The sequence below is a fragment of the Ranitomeya imitator genome, chromosome 8, assembly GCF_032444005.1.
Source record: "Ranitomeya imitator isolate aRanImi1 chromosome 8, aRanImi1.pri, whole genome shotgun sequence".
Classification (NCBI taxonomy): domain Eukaryota; kingdom Metazoa; phylum Chordata; class Amphibia; order Anura; family Dendrobatidae; genus Ranitomeya; species Ranitomeya imitator.
Window position 1 is genome coordinate 14,773,038 of NC_091289.1, and position 23,008 is coordinate 14,796,045.

Below are 23,008 nucleotides of genomic sequence, written 5' to 3' on the forward strand. Positions count from 1 at the left end.
TTTAGACTGCAATGATTCATTAAGAGACGAGTCTGAGGCACTGAAATTGTTGTCCGATGAATCACAATCTAACGAGTTGAAACTGATATGCGATTTGTTACGCAATTTTCTGTAGCTGTTTCACGCAGCATTACGTCCTCCCAGGTATGAGGGTTAGAACGGATCAATACACCACCACGGGGCGGACACAGCAGGCGACACTTGCTCACCTGTGGCCCGTTGGATCTACAACCTGGGTACTAGGTTTCCAAATTATCGCAAGACGGGACGAGATCCTGTTTCACTATTAACATTTAATTACAATATTATTTCATTTATTATATTATTTAAATAATTTCATTATTTTGTTTGTTATTTAGGTTTGTTGTCTGTTGTTGGATGTTTGTCTCTTTTCGTGTATGTATTTACCAGGACCATAGACCATGTGACTTGTTTTTGACATTTTGATTGGTCCTTGGATGTTTTAAATGATTTAGAGGTGTATTAGCTTTGATAAAGATCGCCACGGAGAGCGTCGTGTTTCGATCGATGTCCTCATATGCACCATAGTGCGGTCCTGGAGCATGTTATATATTTTTAACAATATGGAATTAATTTTTTATATTTTAATTATAAGGCGGTGGAACATCAAGTTTGTTTTTTCCTCTTTATATATCCACGTCTCATCAGGACGAAGTTCCCTGCAACTTCCAACTATAGGTGAGCTGGCTGTTTCATTTCATAATCAGCCCAATTCTTTCGCACAAGAGGATTGACGGATGTGTGACCCCAGGCCTTACTATATTAATGACCCTTAATTAGGAGATCCCTAGTATCAGATACTGTCAGGTGCTGCAGCTCAGAAGCCGAGATGCAGTACCACGAGCAGCCACTAGACAGTGATCAGCGCTATTCACATACGTCCAGAGCCTGATCCATGTGGGTGCAGGGTATCGGACCCCCTCCATTCTGATATTGATGACCTCTGCTTCTATGCTGTGGATTTGCACATATATAGTATATCAGAAAAATAGATCTACCTCTATGACAATGTATTAAGAAATTAATTCGTACAAACTTTTGGAACTTCATAGATGAGATTTATTAGGTGTTAATTGAACTTTGGTTTTCCCAAACGCCGATATTGCTTGGAAATTTCGGGAAAAAAAATCCTTTGTAGCCCAGTAACGACCAGCTGCCAAAAATAGACAATCCCAAAAAAACAAGCCACGGGGGAGAATGTGAAGATTTGTGTTTTCCATAATTTACGCCTGTCGGGAAGTGTGGAATCATCACCTTTCATATCAATAATTAACCAGCAAACAACATTTCTGAGAACATGAGCGCAAGAACAGCATCTCCTGGACACATGCATCAGTGCCCCGACATCAACAACCTGGAAAATAACCACCAGTGAGGCTTGCGAGGGGATCGCCATCTGTACGAGATGGAGACGACCTGGAAGTGATACCTAGCGGAAAATAGGCAGCACATGTAGTCTTTAAAAGTTGTATGTACCTTTAAATAGACTAAGCGTTTATTCAGACTGCTTGGGGGTCTATGCGGAACTAAGGAGAAGAGTTATTTGCCAACGAATGAGTGACCCTCGGAGCAAAGAGTTAGTACCACTTACCATAGTGGGCCCGTAGCGTGGGTCACAGAGCAGACGATGACCATTGGTGGTTTGGGGGCTGATAGAAGGTGGCTTTGGCAAACCCTGATGTGGAGTTTACCATCAGCCTTACTGTTTAGCTCTGGGAAACTAATGGGGCTATGGGCATGGTCCTGAGGGCATCATTGTTGGGTGAGCAGTAGTATGGTCAAACTCGCAGAGGATGCCGTTGAGTCCTGTTGAGGGACTAAGGGAGACCACTGTGGGCCAGTACATAGCTTTGGTTGCCCATAGGCCCGGGATATATGTACTTGGGTTGGCATGTGACCAACGCTGTGTGTGAAGGGGGCTTAAAGAAGTCACTCAATGACCCATTCTACAAAAATATTCCCTTCCCATGGAGTTATAGTATATCGCTAGGCTATGTCATCACTTTATGATCAGTGGGGGCCGACCTTTGAGTCACCCACCGGCCCTGAATACAAATGGAGAGACCATTTAGATATGGTTTTGCACATCTTTGATCAACAACAGATCTCTATAGTAAACAATCGTGGTAAAGCCCTGATCTGACTTGTTCATCTAAGTGCAATTCAATTACCTATTCTAAAGACAAACGGGAGATAATTCCTAAAAGACAAGACAATGGGGGAAACATTAAAGAGAGATTGACTTTCTGGGAATAGATTGCTAATGACCTGATCTAAGGCCAAAATATACAGTAGCAGGGTCATAAATTCTCAGAGAGAGGCAAGGAAAAGACAACAGGGATTAAGTGTCCAGAAACCAGAGAGAGTATCAGGCCCTCTGGTCACCAAGATAAGATCCAGACAGTTCACTTGCCCTGTACCAGCAGACAATGGCTAAAAAAGGTGAAAAACATGTACATACAAAATTGATATCGCCGCATGCATAAACTTATCTAGTTATCCATTCTGTGTGCTGAACCAAGAAAAAAAAAATACAATAAGAGCTGTCACGCAGACAGCTCTCCAGCGACCAACGATGCCGGTCCCCGGGTAACCAGGGTAAACATCGGGTTACTAAGCGCAGGGCCGCGCTTAGTAACCCGATGTTTACCCTGGTTACCAGTGCTAATGTAAAAAAAACCAAAACACTACATACTTACATTCCGGTGTCTGTCCCCCGTCGCTGTGCTTTCCTGCACTGACTGTGAGCGCCGGCTGGCCGTAAAGCACAGCGGTGACGTCACCACTGTAATCTGCTTTACGGCTGGCCGGCGCTGACAGTGCAGGGAAGCAGAACGCAGAGGGACGCGACAGACACTGGAATGTAAGTATGTAGTGTTTGTTTTTTTTTTACATTTACACTGGTAACCAGGATAAACATCGGGTTACTAAGCGCGGCCCTGGAAGATTGATCTTCCTACAGAGAGTTTATCCATCAAGTCGCTATGGCTCGAGATTGAGCTGAAGGCCATTAAATAAATACATTCTGTGTGTATGGGGGCCTTAGGCAGCCCCCTTCGGTGTCTCTCCATGTATCCCCATTCTCCATGCACTATTAAATTGCAGCAAAGTCTCAAAAGAGAAGAATTTACTGAGAAGTTTTCTCAGGAATTATAGTATATCGCTTGGATATGTGATCACTTTATGACCAGTGGGAGGCCGACCTTCGGGTCACCCACCGACCCTGAAAACAAATGGGGAGACAATGAAGAGACCACGTAGATATGGATGTTGTAGGTCTTTGATCAAGAACAGATCTCTATAGTAAACAATCCTGGTAAAACTCAGACTTTATTCATCTAATAGTCGCAGTTCAATGATATAAATCTACAAAGACAAACAGGGGAGGTGACTCCTAAAAGACAAGACAATGGGGGAACAATAAAGAGGGATTGACTTTCTGGGAATAGATTGTGAATGACCTCATCTAATATATAGTAATCAGGGTCCTAGATTCCTGGAAAGACAGAAGGACAAGACAACAGGGATTAAGTGTCCTGATACCAGTGAGAGCATGAGGACCTCTGGTCACCAAGATAAGATCGTGACGCACAGACGATCTCCGCAGTGCTGTAGACAATAACTAGAGGTGTGGAGTGCAGTGGCGCCCCATTCTTGCAATAGATGGGACCTACGTTATTCCTTATTGTGCAATATTATAAGTGGCACATACCAGGTGGGGGGCTCCAGTGCAATGTTTTTTTTTTTTTTTTTTTTTGGGGGGGGGGGGTCCCAAAGTTTTCAAATTACACCTCTGAGTGACGTCATACAATATCTGGCAAAAGCTGAATGTCGAGAAGTAAGAGATGGAGAAGAATGACGTTGTGCCGTGCCCTGTCCCAAATAACACACACTGTGGGTAAGAAGAGAGTTGGACGCGTGATGTCCAGCACATGAAACATTACATGACTTTAGTGCCCACGACTGGGTGGCCATTGGCAGCAGATGGTGCCCAGCAGACGAGAGTGGCATCATCTGAGAGGTTGGATCACACCAGCCATTGTCGGCACTGGATTCTTCCCACGATGCGATATTTTGGGGTTTGCCCACTTCTATGTATGAGGCCGGTCTGGGCCTATGGTCGGCACCGAGTCTTTCTCTGTTGATCCATTAGATAACTTTTCCCCTGCGGCTTGATGTTGCTGGTTTTGGCACAATGTTTTGTATCAGGCGAGACCACCGGGAAGGAATAACTCGGCTGAACGATCTACATATAATGCCAACATATGGGCATAATGGGCACACACCAAGGCATAGGCACCTGAGTGGCCCTGTGTGCGGGATCCTCACCCCTGGGCCAGAGTGCGGGACGGTCACAACGCCTCTCTCCTGGAGGACCTGTCTGCATTATACACAAATGGGCACCGGCATGTAATATTTAATTTCTCCTGAGGTGGCGCTGCCGGGAAACAACACTTACTACCAGGTTGCAGCTGATCACAAGGGGACACTCTGTGATCATTTTAATTTTGAGGAAACCCTCTAAGAAGTAGCAATTGTCCAAAGTGGGAAAACCCCTTTAATATTGTTGACTAACCCAGCAACTGACTAACCAAGCAACCGGCTTGTCTTCTTTTAGAATTAGGATATCCATTTTCCCCCTCCTAGAAACAGCTCCAGTCTTGTCTAAAGGTTGTGTCTGTTCCAAAATCAATTTGATTGAGCTGAGCTGCAATACCGGATGCAGCCTATAGGCAAGAGTGGCGCTGTTTTTACATTTCTCACATGTAAGTAGCATTTAGCACGGAATATAATTCTAGACCTGCAGTGAAAGCTGAGAGATTACTGAAAAGTTACAAATTATGATAGATGAATGAATGACTGTTGCAGATGAATTTGCCGCTCGAGGTGTGTGCCTAGCTGGGCATTATGAAGATGGCCCCCCTGGTACCCTCAATGACATTACGGGTCAGGAACCTATTGGCGCTGCCCCTCCTTAGCGCAGATTCTGGTCCGAGGAGACAGATGGCTTGTAAAGAGGGACAGACATGAAAAGGAAATATCAGCAAGACAAAAGATCCATTAGGATCAATAATGTATCTTCAGACTCCATTTCCTGTGAGCCCCAGCTGGAGAGCTCCCCTGGGAGGCAGAAACATAAAAATAAGCTCCGCGTAGAAAACAAATCTGAGTGTAAGGATGCTGCGAGCACGTGCGTGGAGGATGGGGGCGCCGAGTGCGGCCATTTTCTGGGGCTGGATTTTAGGCCAGTCGTGTGCACTCACTTAGATACTTTGATGGAGAGGGAATGCACTTTTTCCGGTTTGGCCACTCGGGTGAATACATATTTTGCTCATGTCAATTTTGATGTAGGCTACACCCAAATTATTAGACGAGCCTCTCATCTTGCGTGCTGATGAACATCAAAGCGACTGACGCCAGAGGGCTTTGTCATAGATGGAAGCGAAGATGAAAAAAGCAAAAAAGTGAAAACAAAAACTTTTTCTACCTTTAAAAGGGATAGTCCTTGTGAGCAGAGACCCAGAACCGTCACTCCTCTCCTCTTTTTCGGTCTTGTTTTGTTCTCTCTTGTCCGTGGTCCGTGTCCGTTATCGCAGCCCATTTCTACTCAAATAAATGAGACTAAGCTGCAATTCCAGATGCAACCTGTGGACAAGAGAGGCGCCGTTTCTGTATTTCTATACCTTTCTCTTTAAGGAATGAGTGTTCCAGGTCAGCCATTTCTGAAACTACAACTCCCAATATGTATAAGGCCGTACTACAGATCTCTGTGACATTGGGCTCTAGATGGATTTTTTAGCATCTGTTGGGCCTGTATCATCTGTACACCTCTATTGCATTTAGCTTTGCTTTTTTGCAGCAGCAGCAGCCCCCCAATACATATGACCCCACATATACCCAGGGGTGGAATACCCAGAACCGAAGTGCACTATAACATCTGCCAACGAGAGGCCAGCACTTGGGAAAAGGTGAACCGTCCCTTTAAATAACCATAATGTTATTGCAGTGCGGAACATACTGTATATATTTACATTACGGTTCCTTTTCTCTGTCCTCATCCATTTCATGCTGAGCTTGTTTCATCGCTGTCTGGTGTAATAGGTTATGTCTGTAGATATCAGTGTTTACCCTTGGGGTGACCCTTCTTGCTTCAGATGTTGATGACACGGCAGGTCTGTCTCATTCTGCGCTCATCATTACAATATGGAGGCACAGACTTCTCCGAAGAAATGAGTAACTGCGAGTCCTCACCCTCGTCCCCATCCATCAGCTCCGGTCACATCTCTGTGCATCATAGAAGCAGAGCACAGGCCAGGGAGATATTTGGGTCTGATCCCAATTATGTGTCACCCCCAGGGTCCATTTGAGAATCATAAGTCATGTTTACGCTAATTACGATCAATGACTGCGCCAGCAGAATAGTGAGTGCAGCTCTGCAGAATAATACAGGATGTAACTCAGGATCAGTAATGTAATGTATGTACACAGTGACTGCATCAGCAGAATAGTGAGTGCAGCTCTGGGGTATAATACAGGATGTAACTCAGGATCAGTAATGTAATGTATGTACACAGTGACTGCACCAGCAGAATAGTGAGTGCAGCTCTGGGGTATAATACAGGATGTAACTCAGGATCAGTAATGTATGTACACAGTGACTGCACCAGCAGAATAGTGAGTGCAGCTCTGGAGGATAATACAGAATATAACTCAGGATCAGTATTGTAATGTATGTACACAGTGACTGCACCAGCAGAATAGTGAGTGCAGCTCTGGGGTATAATACAGGAGGTAATTCAGGATCAGTAATGTAATGTATGTACACAGTGACTGCACCAGCAGAATAGTGAGTGCAGCTCTGGAGTATAATACAGGAGGTAATTCAGGATCAGTAATGTAATTTATGTATACAGTGACTGCACCAGCAGAATAGTGAGTGCAGCTCTGGGGTATAATACAGGATGTAACTCAGGATCAGTAATGTAATGTATGTACACAGTGACTGCACCAGCAGAATAGTGAGTGCAGCTCTGGGGTATAATACAGGATGTAACTCAGGATCAGTAATGTAATGTATGTACACAGTGACTGCACCAGCAGAATAGTGAGTGCAGCTCTGGGGTATAATACAGGATGTAACTCAGGATCAGTAATGTAATGTATGTACACAGTGACTGCACCAGCAGACTAGTGAGTGCAGCTCTGGAGTATAATACAGGATGTAACTCAGGACCAGTAATGTAATGTATGTACACGGTGACTGCACCAGCAGAATAGTGAGTGCAGCTCTGGGGTATAATGCAAGACATATTTCATGATCAGTACAGGACATGAACAGGTTAAATGACTCCATTCACAAAGCACTCAGTGGAATTTTGAGGATAGATCAGACCTTGAATGACTCACATCATCTCAGTTTACTTTAACAGAAAGAAAATCCTGGTTCACCACAGATCCAAGATGTTTATCTGTCCTTATATAAAAAAAAGTCTCTGGTCCTTGCACACACTGACATATGTTCCACTGGTTTATCCCACCTTCTCTAATGAGGAACATATTTGCTTCTGGGCCATGGAGGAAAAAAGGTTTGCAAAGAAAGAAAACACTTTAGTTAACTGACTGTATCCAAATATGGAGCTATATCATAATAGAAAAAAAGTTTTACAACTTTATTATCTTCCTTTTTGATATCTCTACTTGCTGTAGGTGAATGTTCTGATCTTGTTTTACAGCTTGTTGCAGCACCCAACTAAGGTGACCCCCATAAGATAAATATTAGACAAATCTATTGATTTTTATAGGTTTCTTATCCTAAAGGACTCCCACCAATCATTTGCTGGGGTACAAGTGTTGAGACCCCAATTAATTTCCTAAAGGAAGGGACCAAAGATCTTTGCAGAGAACTCAAAACCTTTCACAGGAGACGGAATTCTGCAACTTTACAATAAAACAAGTTATCACCTATACTAAGAACAGGGGATCATTTTTTTGTGGGGTTAAACCTCTGCTCCATCCACGTTGGTGCCGTAGACCCCTATTAGGGTACGTTCACACTAGCGTTGCGCCGCCCTGCGTCGGCGACGCAACGCGCGACGCATCGAAAAACGCGCGCGTTTTGCGACGCGTGCGTCGTTTTTGACCAAAATCGGACGCACAGAAAATGCAACTTGTAGCGTTTTCGTGCGTCCGACGCCAGCGTCGGAAACGACGCACGTGGCGAAAAACGCAACCAAAAAGACGCACGCGTCCCCTATGTTAAACATAGGGGCGCGTCGCCGCTGCGTCGCCGCTGCGTCGCCGACGCAACAGCGGCGCAACGCTAATGTGAACTTAGACTTATTAGGGTTCCATAACATTGACCTCTTTGGATCATCAAGCTGTCCCCTGTGCCAAGAATAGAACTTGTTTTCTTTGGGGAATAATAACCCTTTATCATTTAGGTGGATTATCCATACAGACCCAATACTCTCCCAGCTGAGAGTTTGCTACAATTATATCCTGTCCAGAAAATGCTATGTTATAGAAATAGATAAGATTTCAAAATGACACATTGCAGCAAATTCTCTGCTGTGAGAAGTATTGGGAACTCTTGAAAAGGAAGAACAAATAAAACTAAATCCGCAACATTGAAGCAAAATGAAGAGCCGCAATGTTTGACAACACAATGTTGGACCAGCTGCAGGGGGATCTCCCTAACATCAGGTCCGAGGAGCATCACACATCCCCACCCCACCTCCAATCCGCGCTCCCCAGGCAATTTGTTTTTCTTCATTCTGTCTGCTCAGGAAGTGTTGACTAATTTTATCTGAATTATTGATTTGCTTCCCTCCTGGACCACTTAGCACTGGCTGTTCTCTCTAAAGGTTGCAGGATGTGTCAGCTTTCATTGCCGCAACATAAACTTATATACTCCTCATATATAGATTATACAAGAGGGGATCTGTCTATATCACAACTGTCTCCTATCTATCTGATGACCACCTAATATCTGTCTTACGTATCTATGACCCCTCTAAAACGATTGATGTAACATTTATCTGTATCATCTATAAACCTAAAACAATGTATCTATCAACTCTTATCAATCTTTGTAATATCTAAATCTATGTACTATCTATTTTGTATCTATTGTCTTATAATATCTATATTTTTGTAACCTCTAAATCTACCAATCTAATATCTAAATATCTTTAATCTACCATCTAAAACTAGGTATCAATTATGGTATTTAACTTTCCGTCTCATGTTTATATTGATCAAATATGTCAATATATGTACTAGAGTCATAGAACCTTAGTGTTGGAAGGGACATCAAGGGTCATCGTGTCCAACCCCCTGCTCAAGGCAGGATTCTCTAAACCATCTCACACTGTCCAGCCTGTTTGAAGACTTCCATTGAAGGAGAACTCACCACCTCTCGTGGCCGCCTGTTTCGCTTTACCCTTTTAATATTAGATTTATCCTTCTAATATCTATATTGATCTTAAGTCAATCATTTATCTCTAAATCTATTTTCTAAATCTGCGCATCTATCAACTGTCTATTCTATGTGTCTCCTTTCTAAATATATTGATTTAATATCTATATTTCATATCTAAATCTGTCAACCTAAGGCCAAATTCACGCTTTCATATTTTTTCTCGGCTGCCAAAATAATTTGATTAAAAACAACAAAAAAAAAAAACAACATAATGATGACAGAGTATAATCTTTTTTTTACTCATATGAAAAAAAATAAAATTGATGGTTATTTCCTAAGGTTCTCCTAGTAAGCAGTTAGTGAAAAATGGGATTCAACGCGGATGGCATCTGAGTGCTGTCAAGTTTTTATTTTTTGCTGACCCATTCATTTGAGTGGACGCGTTGGGTGCACACGTCTGCCTAAGTCTGGGTTCACATTGCGTCAGTGGCAGTCCGCTAACGGGATCCGTTACATACGAGCACCACCTCGTAGCACCACTAATGCAATGTAACAGATCCGTTAGCGCACCCATTGACCGTAATGTATCTAACGCATCGCTAACGTATGCCATTTTTGCCATGCGTTAGCCATGTCCCGTTATTTTCTGACGGACCTCGAACGCTGCTTGCAGCGTTTTTCGGTCCGTTCTCGCTAGCGCAGATCGGGCATCTGCGCTAGCGGGATTGCTAAACGCAACCCCTTTTTGTACATTGCGTTAGCGCATGCGCTAAACTGATTGCACTAACGCAATGTGAACCTAGCCTTATATCTCATATCCTAATCGAATTTATGATATCTAAATTAATCAATTATATCACATATTTAGAGTCATTAATCTAATATCTAAATCTATTTATCAAATATCTGATTTGATATTAATTGCGAGATGAACACAGTGGATCAGATTTCTGGAAATGTTTAGGATCTTCTATGCTGATTATAAGACTCTCGTTCAGGTTCGCAGTCCGCATTTGTGACCGTATTATCAATGCAACAATGTCGTACTGCAGCAGCATTATGGTAAAATCACCCGGACCGCTATGATACGATACCTAAGTTTGGCTCTTTAGAATGGATGTGGGTTCAGGTTCTAATAGACAAGTGAGAAATGTCTGAAGCCGCTCTTCATGACTACAGGATGGAAAGTTCTCTGCACTTTAGAATATTCTTATGAAGAGTTGCACAACTGGAATGTAAACAATGCGGCGTCTGTACACAATGGTATGGAATGAAGGAAAACCCTCGTTATGAGTCACACGAAATGAAGGAGAGAAAAATTAGGGTTGGGACTAAGGAATGAGAGTAGTTTCTGTGGTCTAATACCTGTTTTGGGAGCCATTTTGGCTTAGAGTAAGAAAGAAATGGACTACGTGTTTGTCAGTACAGAACGGAAAGGCCGCACACGTGCACTCAAGACTTGGATGGTTCTCTTAGTTATGTACGGCTAGATACATTATATGGAGGGAAGTATTGTCTCTGCGTATTTATAATTTAATTAGTTTTCTTTCAGTCACATCGTCCTCGGTGTATAACATCCAGCCCCATCGCACACAAGTGCCCAAAACTGGACACAGTACTCCATGTGCGGTCTAACTAGGGATTTGTACAGAGGCAGTATAATGCTCTCATCATGTGTATCCAGACCTCTTTTAATGCACCCCATGATCCTGTTTGCCTTGGCAGCTGCTGCCTGGCACTGGCTGCTCCAGGTAAGTTTATCATTAACTAGGATCCCCAAGTCCTTCTCCCTGTCAGATTTACCCAGTGGTTTCCCGTTCAGTGTGTAATGGTGATATTGATTCCCTCTTCCCATGTGTATAACCTTACATTTATCATTGTTAAACCTCATCTGCCACCTTTCAGCCCAAGTTTCCAACTTATCCTGATCCATCTGTAGCAGAATACTATCTTCTCTTGTATTAACTGCTTTACATAGTTTTGTATCATCTGCAAATATCGATATTTTACTGTGTAAACCTTCTACCAGATCATTGATGAATATGTTGAAGAGAACAGGTCCCAATACTGACCCCTGCGGTACCCCACTGGTCACAGCGACCCAGTTAGAGACTATACCATTTATAACCACCCTCTGCTTTCTATCACTAAGCCAGTTACTAACCCATTTACACACATTTTCCCCCAGACCAAGCATTCTCATTTTGTGTACCAACCTCTTGTGCGGCACGGTATCAAACGCTTTGGAAAAAATCGAGATATACCACGTCCAATGACTCACCGTGGTCCAGCCTATAGCTTACCTCTTCATAAAAACTGATTAGATTGGTTTGACAGCAGCGATTTCTCATAAACCCATGCTGATATGGAGTTAAACAGTTATTCTCATTGAGATAATCCAGAATAACATCCCTCAGAAACCCTTCAAATATTTTACCAACAATAGAGGTTAGACTTATACCGGTGTATGAAATCCGGCCCCATCGTACACCGGTGTATGACATCCGGCCCCATCGTACACCGATGTATGACATCTGGCCCAATCGCACACAGAGGTATGACACCTGGCCCCCACCACGTTGTCTTCCTTTGCCAATATGTGAATAAATAGCCGGCAGTGCAGAGCTCACCGATACAAGCACGGTCCTGTAATAGAAGCCACTGGGGTAACAAGACCATTCATTACATTTCTCCTACTAACTCTTCCCCATTGCCTGTGAATTATATTATTGAGAAGTGGAAGGAACCACAGCAACTCAGCCATTGAGTGGAGACCCCATAACGTTACAGAGCAGGGGGCTGAGTGCTGAGGAGCAGGGGGCAGAAAGGTCACCAATGCTCTGCTGACCCCATAACTGCAGAGTCCGGACCTCCTCATTAGCATAAACACTGCAGCCAGCCGTACATCACCAAGCACAATGTAGAGCGTTGGATGAAGTGGACTATGGAGGAATCATGTTCTTTGCAGTGATGGATCAGACTTCTGTCTGGTGAAGGAGCCTGGGATTCCAGGAGGACATCACCCCGACTGCATTGTGCCCGCTGTACTGTGCTATGTGCATGTTATCAGGGGTCGGCCTTGGGCCCTTCGTTCCAGGGAAGGGAAATCTTAATTCCTCAGCACAAGACATTGAGGTCAATTGTAGGTTCAGCTTTGTGGAAACAGTTTGGGGAAGACCCTTATCTGTTCCCCATGCCCAGTGTACAAGGTCCATAGAAGCATGGTGGGGACGTTGAGGAAGAACATTACCGGTCACACAGAGCTTGGATCTTGGCCCCATCAAACACCCATAATGGAGATTGTGAGCTTGGCCTCTGCCCAACATCAAGGTTTGACACAAATACTTTTTTTAACGAAGGGTAATAATTCGCATAGATGCCTCCAAAATCTTGTAGAAACCCTTACCATTAGGAGTGGGAGCTGTTATAGGAGGGTCCGATCCAATATTAATGTTTGTGATCATAGAATGGGAGGTCAGAGACGCCCCAGTGGTGAATGTGGAGGGGGGCACTTACTTTTATCTATATAGTGTACCTATTTTGATGAACGGGTGACTGTAAAACATGTTTGCACCCATGAGAGTAGGGGCTGGTAATTCATGGTCTTCAGCTGAGGCCGACAGAAGATCTTGGGTCCGTCTCTTCTACCTTACTGGGGTAAGAGCGAACTTATCCTCCTCAGCAGTGATTATGTGGCCGAACACACACGGTCACTCTGCTCTTGCAGTTTCCCTACTCCCAAAGTATGAGAAAAAACAAACTCCATAATTCACTTTTTTTTTTTTTTTTTTTTAACAAAAGGTTTTATTAAATGAAAATAGTTACAATTAAACACTTAAATAAAACTGACAAAACTTCTGAAATCAAGAAATGTAACAAAAAAATAAAAACAAAAATTTTGTATAAATAGTTCATATTCCAAAAGGAAACGAGAAATCTTTATAAATAATAGTGACCTCAACAGAAAAAAAAAAAAAAAGTCCAATGAGGCCAGAGTTACATAGATTAAATAAAATAAATTAGGACATGACCAGTGAACACTGTGTGGGGTACTGTACGTACCCAATATAAACCTCCAGATGCAAATGCTGCCGTAAGGCCTCGTTTCATCATTTGTTCAGTGTGGGAATGATTAGACTTGGTGTAAGGATTTAAGACACAAATCAATCCACGGGATAATCAGATCCAGAATTAAAAAAAAAAAAAAAAAAGAATTAAATAAAAATATGCCCCCAACATCATTAGGTATGCAAGTCTGCGATTGTAGCAAGCTCCTTATAGAGCAAGTCACAATTTTTCTTTTTTTTTTTGGAGGTCCGACAACTGTAAACTCGTGTGTGCCTAGTGGCAAGACAATAGACAGAAGTTTATAAAGCAGCAGCATACAGATTCCTCTGACTATCACCTTGCGGGTTCGGCCCATGGGTGCAAAGAGTGATACAAAGAGGAAATACAATGCAATACTTACATACCTTACTGGCTACTACCTATATGGAGCATCATACATGAACTACGCCATATAAAGAGGGGCTGATGTGGTTAACAAACACGTGACCCTAAAAAGGAGACCGATTCGAGCACATCCATTCAGGTTAAAATGTCTAAACAGTACAAGGTTCTGGACCAAGATGGAGTTATGAATGAAACTAGATCAGAACAAGAAGAAAAAAATGCAATTATACCATCTCTGACCAGATACGGGCCTCATAGTCCAGTCAATGAAGAGTCCCAAGATAATGCCAGTATAACAGACCAGAAGCCTAAAATTAACCCCCTCGTCCTAGTGCCGTTTCCCTTTTAGAGCCAAAGAAAAAAAAAAAAAAAAAGTGATTTGCTCTTTAAAAAATTTAATTAAAAATAAACACAACTATAGGACATGGCATTTAATCTAACATTTATTGAGACAGGTCTTGGCCCCTCAAATAGTTAAAATTAATAAAAAAAAAAAAAAAAGGAAGTTCTGCAGGGTGCTTGGCTTACATGCAGCCGCCGTGGCATTCACTCCCTATACGATGTTGGATTTCACTCCGCTCTGCAGCCTAACCCTATTTCCTCTTAAACCCATGACCTCGCTCGTACTCGACTGTTGAAGCCCGACCATATCAACCATTGCTTGGTCCATGTGTTAAAGTTATTGTCAGCTCAGGATTACTGGTTCCAGTTGGTTGCACACTCAAAATGTACACATTTAAGAAGATGTCAAGTGTAGACTGCAGCTACTCCACCCCCGGTACAAAGGATAACTAGGGAAGATGCAGTATGTTCCTGCTCGTGATACCCCCGCACATGGCGATCTGGGGGCTACTTCCCCCACTCCACTGTTTCACATCTTTCCCGTCAAGTCTATAGAGAAAGTGAGAGGTCTCTGGAATAAGTCCACAGTCTGAGGTCACCACAATTTTTTGTCTAGGTACAAAAATAAAATTAAAAAAAAAAAAAAATTAAAGTCCCTTCTCAAGACCCCCAACGAGGTATGTCACACTCTGGTGGGACAGCTCCTTCCATCCCACCGGGAATCCAAGCTTGTAAGGCTGGACGAACAAGCCCACGCCAGCCCATTCACAACCGGGACTGCGGCAGATCCTTCCCGTCTCGCTCGCTGAGCGTCTCTATGTGAGATTAGAGGCTCTCCTGACTTGTGCTGGTTGACTCTTGTTCCACTTTCCTGGACACTTTATTGTCCTTTTGGTCTAGAAGATTCTCCTGAGACATCCAGGGGTGGGACAGAATCTGCTCAAGGGTCGGTCTGTCTGAGGGCCTCTTGGATAAACACAATTCAATCAGATGCTGGCATTCTGCAAAGAACACAAAACACGTGAATATGGCATTTAAAAAAAATTTATTTACAGGGTGGGCCATCTATATGGCTACACCTGGGTGGGCCATGTATATGGATACACCTACATAAAATGGGAATGGTTGGCGAGATCAACTTCCTGTTTGTGGCACATTAGTATATGGGAGGGGGGGGAAACTTTTCAAGATGGGTGGTGACCATGGTGGCCATTTTGAAGTGGTCCATTTTGGATGCAACTTTATAAATGGCCCACCCTGTACTTTATATCTATATTTTTTATATTATTATACTAGTAATGATTCTCTTCTCACCTCTAGACACTCTGCATCTATACTGGATCTTTCCTTTGAGAATTTCATCATCGTGTTCAAAGGGGATGTCACCACAGACCATATCGTACAGCAAGATGCCAAGAGACCAGACGGTGGCAGATCGTCCGTGGTACCTGTGGAACCGGATCCATTCTGGTGGACTATAGACGCGTGTACCTATAGGAGACACAAAGGGGAACAAAATTACTTAAAATGCAAACCCTTGAATGTTTACAGGAGCTTCGGATAGTGCAAACCCTTGAATGTTTACAGGAGCTTCGGATAGATATAGAGAGAGATAGAGATTATAGATATAGATATATATATATATAGAGATAGATATAGAGAGATATACAATCATAAGTGAAACTTACCGTCAAAGTCAGTGTAAACATTGTCCCGCAGTAGGGCTCCGGAGCCGAAATCGATCAGCTTCAGTTCGGCAGTCCTGAGATCTACAAGTATGTTCTCGTCTTTGATATCTCGGTGCACCACGTCGCAGGCATGGCAGTGCCGCACGGCTTCCACCACCTGACGGAAGAAGTTGGCCGCGAGTTCTTCTCCGAGGGCCCCTCGCTCTGTGATGAAGTCAAACAGATCCTGCACGGGTTCCGGCCTCTCCATGATTATTATAAAGCCATCCGGCCTCTCGTACCAGTCCAGGAGACGGATCACTCCCCGGCAGCCGGTGGATACTTTCTTTAGAAGGTAGATCTCCAAAGGCACCAGGGTCCCATTCTGAAACATGAAGGTGACCGTGAATACACAAGTCTGCGTGATACGCTACAACCAATCCATGATGTGGCCGTGTATCACACGCTGAACTTACCATGTGCTTCATTTCTCCAATCCTGTCCCTTGACACATGTTTGATTGCAACCTGTGAAGCACAAACGCAGCCATTAACTATGTATCCGAGCTATTCATAAGAAGGCCAGTACATCTAAAGTCCATGACTTGTTCTCTGTTATCAGCCCAATTATGTCCAGAAAACTCCCTAACCCTACAGTCACTAGATTATTTGCATGGCCGTCACTACCAGCTCAGTCATGGGGGCATTCTAGGACATGGACATTTATGAGGTTTTAGAACTTAAATTTACACAAATTAAAGAACAACAACATCTGCAAGAATGAAACTTACAGGCAGCTTATCCTCCAATCTGACTCCAGAATAGACTGTGCCAAAGCCGCCGGTGCCGATCACAGGGCCCACCTGGTAGCAGTTCTCAAATGGTTCTTTTACTGTGGAGAGAAGTAGAAGTTACATTAGTTGATTCTTTATAGCACAGGACACATACGAGTCAGAAGAAACCTGGAAATCTAGAAGAGGACTGTAATGCATCAGGGTGGGAGGTGTGCAGACCCCCATCATCTCTTATCTGCTAGGAGCTTCTATCACAGAGATGTAAATGTGCACAGCAGGTGGGAGGGAGGAGAAGTGTCCTGTGTGTCCACCTCATCCCAGCAGCAGGATCTGGGAGACTCCCTGCAGATAAGGCAGCCCCCCTCCCCCCTCCAGGAGCACAGCTCTGCGGGCATCCCGGAGAAACCCCTCCCTCAGGAGGAGACCACCCCACACCCACATGTTCCATGCAGCACCAGCTCCTCTGCAGAGCGCCCCCACCCCGGGCAGATCGATAGCTGCAGCCTCTGCTGCAGGTACCAAGAAGATGGCCAGCCCCCCCAGATCAATGATCGCAGCCCAATCCAGTCCCAGGAGCCCTAATAATAACCCATGTGGGGGCAATGCAGCAAGATACAATGTAACAAGATGCTGAACTCTCCAATGATACACAACAGCCTAAACATTAGATACATTATTATTATTAATTATTATATGTACAGATACATCCCGTACATCTATTCTTATGGGAGGCAAATACAAAAAAGGCAAATAAATATCTCAGATTTTTTTTTTTTTACTTAAGCCTACCACTATTATTACATAGGACTGCACGTGATTCACTGTACAGGCACGACACCCCCAAGCCCTCCCAATCCCCTCACCTTGTGCCAGGCTGCCCTGGTCATCAGGGGTCGCAGCATTGCTGACATTGCCGGCAGTGCTGGGCTTCCTGTAATAGCGCTTCAGGGGCGCCATGTGGCGATGCTCCATGAAGGGTCCGGGTGCAGCCACCAGCATGATGATGATGATGAGGAGGAGGATTTGTGCCCGCACTCGTCTCCACGCTGCCGCCGGCCGGTAGAACAACGAGCTCCACGTGTGGCCTGTGCGCTTACAATATTGTATATTATTCCCAGGGTGTAAGAACTGGCCAATCACCGCTCCAGGGAGGGTAACGGCGCTGACCAATCAGCGTGTAGAATTAGTCCTGGGAAGGCGAGGCACTGACCAATAAGGGCGCATCCCGGGAGTCTTATTCCCGCGTTTGAGAAGGCAGGGCAGCCAATCAGAATGCAGAAAGAACAAAGTCTTTTGAATACAACCGAAAGGAGGGGCGTGGCTTTTGATATGACTATTTTAGACCCCGCCCACTCCTGCTAAGCCGGAGCCGCCTGGTTCGTCTCTCAAACAATGAATGCAGCCACATGGGGGGAAAGGCGGAATTTTCCAGCGCGGTGATTGAGGAACAATGATCGACTAATATTATGCAAGGGGAGTGTATCTTACTTTACTAAACAATGGCTGAATGAGAGCGCGGCGGGGCAGCTTTGTCTCTCCCTCCCCGCATTCCTATAGGATGAGAGGGTGCTCGGTTATGGCGCCAAATCTGAGAGCATATGAGGTCGACCACCTCCTCCTCTCCCCCCACCATTACCCTCAGAGGGGGTGCATGGCTGGGTGGTCTCCAGCATGCACAAAGCACAAGACCTGCAGAGGTGCAAACCTTGTATGCTGGGAACTACAACTCCCAGCAGCTGCATAACAAAAAGACCTGTACAACTTCCAGAAAGCTAAATAGTGAGAATGGTAATTGTCTATCTCCAGGTTTATCTGTTACATGAGGTGGTGGTCTGCAGAGTGCAAGGCTGGGTGGTCCTTAACATGCCCCATGGGCAAAACGTGCAAATTGTCATCTCCTTGGAGTACTACAACTACCAGCATCACCGATAGCTATTAATATATATAACATATTTATTTGCAGATTATACTGATAATCAACTGCTGGGAGTTGTAGTTTCCAAGGTCTCTTGCATGCACAATGTCTCTGGATTGTGGAGTACTACAGCTCTCAGCATCCCTGATAAAACAATGTTATTTACTGTAGGTTTTTTTTCATATATGCAGAATATCCTTCCTGATCGTCAAATGTTGGGAGTTGTGGTTTCCCAGGTTTAATACAAGCACAATAAACAAGCATTACCAGCCATCTGCTGTATAACTACAACTCCCAGCATTAACAATTAGCTAAATTACCTCTGCAAGTGAATGCACTTTAGATATCCAGCCGAAATGCTGAGAGTTGTAGGTTGTCACTGCTGCATGACATAGGACGACCACATCTATGGGGGGCCCAGATGAGCTACCCCCTGAGAATGGGGGATGATGCACATCTATGGGGGGCGCAGATTAGCTGGCCCCTGAGAATGGGGGATGATGCACATCTATGGGGGGCGCAGATGAGCTACCCCCTGAGAATGGAGGATGATGCACATCTATGGGGGGCGCAGATTAGCTGGCCCCTGAGAATGGGGGATGATGCACATCTATGGGGGGGCGCAGATGAGCTACCCCCTGAGAATGGAGGATGATGCACATCTATGGGGGGCGCAGATTAGCTGGCCCCTGAGAATGGGGGATGATGCACATCCATGGGGGGCGCAGATGAGCTACCCCCTGAGAATGGGGGATGATGCACATCTATGGGGGGCGCAGATTAGCTGGCCCCTGAGAATGGGGGATGATGCACATCTATGGGGGGCGCAGATGAGCTACCCCCTGAGAATGGAGGATGATGCACATCTATGGGGGGCGCAGATTAGCTGGCCCCTGAGAATGGAGGATGATGCACATCTATGGGGGGCGCAGATGAGCTACCCCCTGAGAATGGGGGATGATGCACATCTATGGGGGGCGCAGTTGAGCTACCCCCTGAGAATGGTGGATGATGCACATCTATGGGGGGCGCAGATGAGCTACCCCCTGAGAATGGTGGATGATGCACATCTATGGGGGCGCAGATGAGCTACCCCCTGAGAATGGTGGATGATGCATATCTATGGGGGCGCAGATGAGCTACCCCCTGAGAATGGGGGATGATGCACATCTATGGGGGGCGCAGATGAGCTACCCCCTGAGAATGGGGGATGATGCACATCTATGGGGGGCGCAGATGAGCTACCCCCTGAGAATGGTGGATGATGCATATCTATGGGGGGCGCAGATGAGCTACCCCCTGAGAATGGGGGATGATGCACATCTATGGGGGGCGCAGATGAGCTACCCCCTGAGAATGGTGGATGATGCACATCTATGGGGGGCGCAGATGAGCTACCCCCTGAGAATGGGGGATGATGCACATCTATGGGGGGCGCAGATGAGCTACCCCCCTGAGAATGGGGGATGATGCACATCTATGGGGGGCGCAGATGAGCTACCCCCTGAGAATGGGGGATGATGCATATCTATGGGGGCGCAGATGAGCTACCCCCTGAGAATGGGGGATGATGCACATCTATGGGGGGGGCGCAGATGAGCTACCCCGAGAATGGGGGATGATGCACATCTATGGGGGGCGCAGATGAGCTACCCCCTGAGAATGGGGGATGATGCACATCTATGGGGGGCGCAGATGAGCTACCCCCTGAGAATGGGGGATGATGCACATCTATGGGGGGCGCAGATGAGCTACCCCCTGAGAATGGGGGATGATGCACATCTATGGGGGGCGCAGATTAGCTACCCCCTGAGAATGGGGGATGATGCACATCCATGAGGGGCGCAGATGAGCTGCCCCCTGAGAATGGGGGATGATGCACATCTATGGGGGGCGCAGATGAGCTACCCCCCTGAGAATGGGGGATGATGCACATCTATGGGGGGCGCAGATGAGCTACCCCCTGAGAATGGGGGATGATGCACATCTATGGGGGGGCGCAGATGAGTTACCCCCTGAGAATGGGGGATGATGCACATCTATTGGGGGCGCAGATGAGCTACCCCCCCTGAGAATGGGGGATGATGCACATCTATGGGGGGCGCAGATGAGCTACCCCCTGAGAATGGGGGATGATGTTTCCCAGGGGGTTGGGGGCTATTAGTGACTGATTTACTGCTCTTCCATTTGTCACTGACTATCATTCCAATGAGGGGCTGAAGTTACCAAATAAATGAAAGGTAAATTTTTTTTTTGTAATTTTTTTTGTTCTCCAGCGATTATAATATATAATCTCCAATGTTTGATGTGATATCTGTTTCCTCCTACATAGGTCACATGGAGGATTTCCTCTACCTTCTCTAATTTTAGAAAGAATTCACCACTCCGACATCATCGAAACTCTTTCGGTGAACACCCAAGTATAGAAGAGACCAATTTAAAAGGTACATGTGCTAATTATCATGCCTGGGTGCAATGTGTCCACATTAGAAGCATTCTTATTCTAGCCCGGTGTGATTTTACGGGGAGTCACTAGGGGGCGTCACTGAGCGCACTGTTGACATTTTCCTTGCCAGATCTGTCAGTGCAATGCTGTTACCCTCCCCGCTGCCCTGTAATGCCGCCCAAACCCTTCTGCGCACTTCAAATCCCGCTGACATTTTTCACCTATTTTCCCCTTTGCACCTTCCTAACAGACTCTGCCCATAAACGCAGCTGTAATTTCCTGCCAGTATAATGCTCTCGAGAAGCCATATTTATTTATTTTTTATTTTGTCCTTTTTTTATAAGACCAATAACACAACCAAATGCCAACTGCATCGCCAAATATCCCCTTCCCGGCAGGGGAGCGTTTTGTATCCCGATAGGGGGGGTTGTTTACATTGGGATTCCACCTCCCTAATACTCTTATGTAATCTTGCATCTTCAAAGAGTAAATAGCGAACCCCAGCGGGGACCGTGCAGGTTCACTCATCTGCCATGTTTATTGGAAATAGACCACAGAGCCGTGGGCAAAAAAAAAAAATCTAAGCGGTCATAACAAATTCCTAATAATGGGTTAATACGTAGGGTGTTATTAATAGACTTCCACAGCCTTCAACCCTTATGTTATAAAAGGTTAGAGGTCGGTGACCTTCAGTGGTCAATAATAGGATTATATGGTCATGGTATTTTCTATAGTACCGCCATCCCATCCTGCAGCTCCTGAGCTCAGTAGATGAGTATTGGGATAGCACCAGCTGCGAGCACGACACGTCATCCATCTTATCTGCCTGCTTTAATGTTGCAGGGACCCCCAGCGTCCCCCTCCGTGTCATCGGTGTGTTTATATCTGCCATGCAATGCTTCGTTCTAGCCCTGTAGCCATTCTAGAATCCGGCGGCTTCTAACATGCCGCACAGATGGCGTGGTTCCCTTCGCACAGATAGGCTTCCCCGGTGGTTACCTAACACCCCCCTCTCATAGATGTACCACCACTGTGACAGATCACATGATATTCCCCTATAATATTGAATATTAAGCTGTCATAATCCATTTTCTCCAATTACCCCCCTTATGTTATGAATCATACTCGTGCATTACTGTTTATAGTCGATCATGTACTCCATCCGCCCGGTTCTACACATCCATATTATATTGCAAAAAATAATAATACACTCCATTTTACTTGTTTTGCAGGAGCAACATATCATCTCCAAAGCCACTGATCCAATGTAGCACAATGTTACTCACCAGCTGGAAGATCATCTTTGGGGAATACAGAATTCAGGAGGTAATTGTGGATTTTCTGGTGATAGATGACTTGTACCGATGACATGATGGCAGTGTCGGCAGGGTATGATCCGGTCAAATGGTGACGGTGTTGCCCTAATATTTTTTTCCAGGCTCGCCGCCTTCCCTGCTGACACTTAGAAGTCCGGGTCGGTGCTTGTATAGTCCAAGGAGTGATCAGTCCTCTAAGATAGCAGCGTTCACATTGACTGAGGCTCAAGGACTCTGCAACATGACACTGCTGACAGCGCGGTAGGAGGAGGGTCCGGGGGAGGGTGAAGTTACCCGCCTACCCACCCATCGGTGACTAAGTATGGAGCTGCATGCTTCTATACAACTACAGCATTCTTTTTAATTTGAAACCTCGTATTGTTCCAGCTGCTGGGGCGCCTGTGCGCTTACCGTACCTCTACGCCAGTCCTTTTTTTTGTTTTTTGTTTTTGCTTGCCAACATTACCACAGTTCTTATTACACTGGGTCTTTCACATGATCAACTATTGCCGAACGTATTTTTCAATTTTTGAGTTTTGTGACCAAAGCCCAACTGTCCAAACTTCCACAGATGACTGTCCGCTCTTTACAGGCTTGATTAGATTGTTCAGACATGTGAATTTTGCTGCTGATCC

The 23,008-nt window shown here is 45.1% G+C and overlaps 1 protein-coding gene across 2 annotated transcripts; it reads right to left on the reverse strand.

Moving 5' to 3' along the window:
- Positions 1 to 13,235: 13,235 nt before the first annotated feature.
- Positions 13,236 to 22,603, reverse strand: LOC138647395 (serine/threonine-protein kinase pim-1-like). 2 transcript variants are annotated; one of them, XM_069736366.1, is made up of 6 exons: positions 22,344 to 22,603; positions 16,694 to 16,794; positions 16,380 to 16,430; positions 15,925 to 16,288; positions 15,551 to 15,727; positions 13,236 to 15,237 (listed from the first exon to the last, which is right to left on the reverse strand). In XM_069736366.1, the coding sequence occupies exons 1-6, from the start codon at positions 22,426 to 22,428 to the stop codon at positions 15,062 to 15,064; spliced, it is 954 nt and encodes a 317-aa protein (XP_069592467.1). In that variant the 5' UTR covers positions 22,429 to 22,603; the 3' UTR covers positions 13,236 to 15,061. The 2 variants fall into 2 exon arrangements, with proteins under 2 accessions (XP_069592467.1, XP_069592468.1); XM_069736367.1 differs by lacking the exon at positions 22,344 to 22,603 and adding an exon at positions 17,560 to 17,787 and having other exon boundaries at positions 13,242 to 15,237.
- Between the last annotated feature and the right edge of the window lie 405 nt (positions 22,604 to 23,008).

What these genes read in the sequence shown, in the direction of transcription:
- LOC138647395 (XM_069736367.1), bottom strand. Translation starts at nt 17,695, where the DNA reads ATGCTGGTGGCTGCACCCGGACCCTTCATGGAGCATCGCCACATGGCG. An exon ending in GATTGGAGGATAAGCTGCCT is followed by an intron (nt 16,431 to 16,693) that starts GTAAGTTTCATT and finishes TGTGCTTCACAG; the next exon opens with GTTGCAATCAAACATGTGTC. An exon ending in TAGATGCAGAGTGTCTAGAG is followed by an intron (nt 15,238 to 15,550) that starts GTGAGAAGAGAA and finishes TGTTCTTTGCAG; the next exon opens with AATGCCAGCATCTGATTGAA.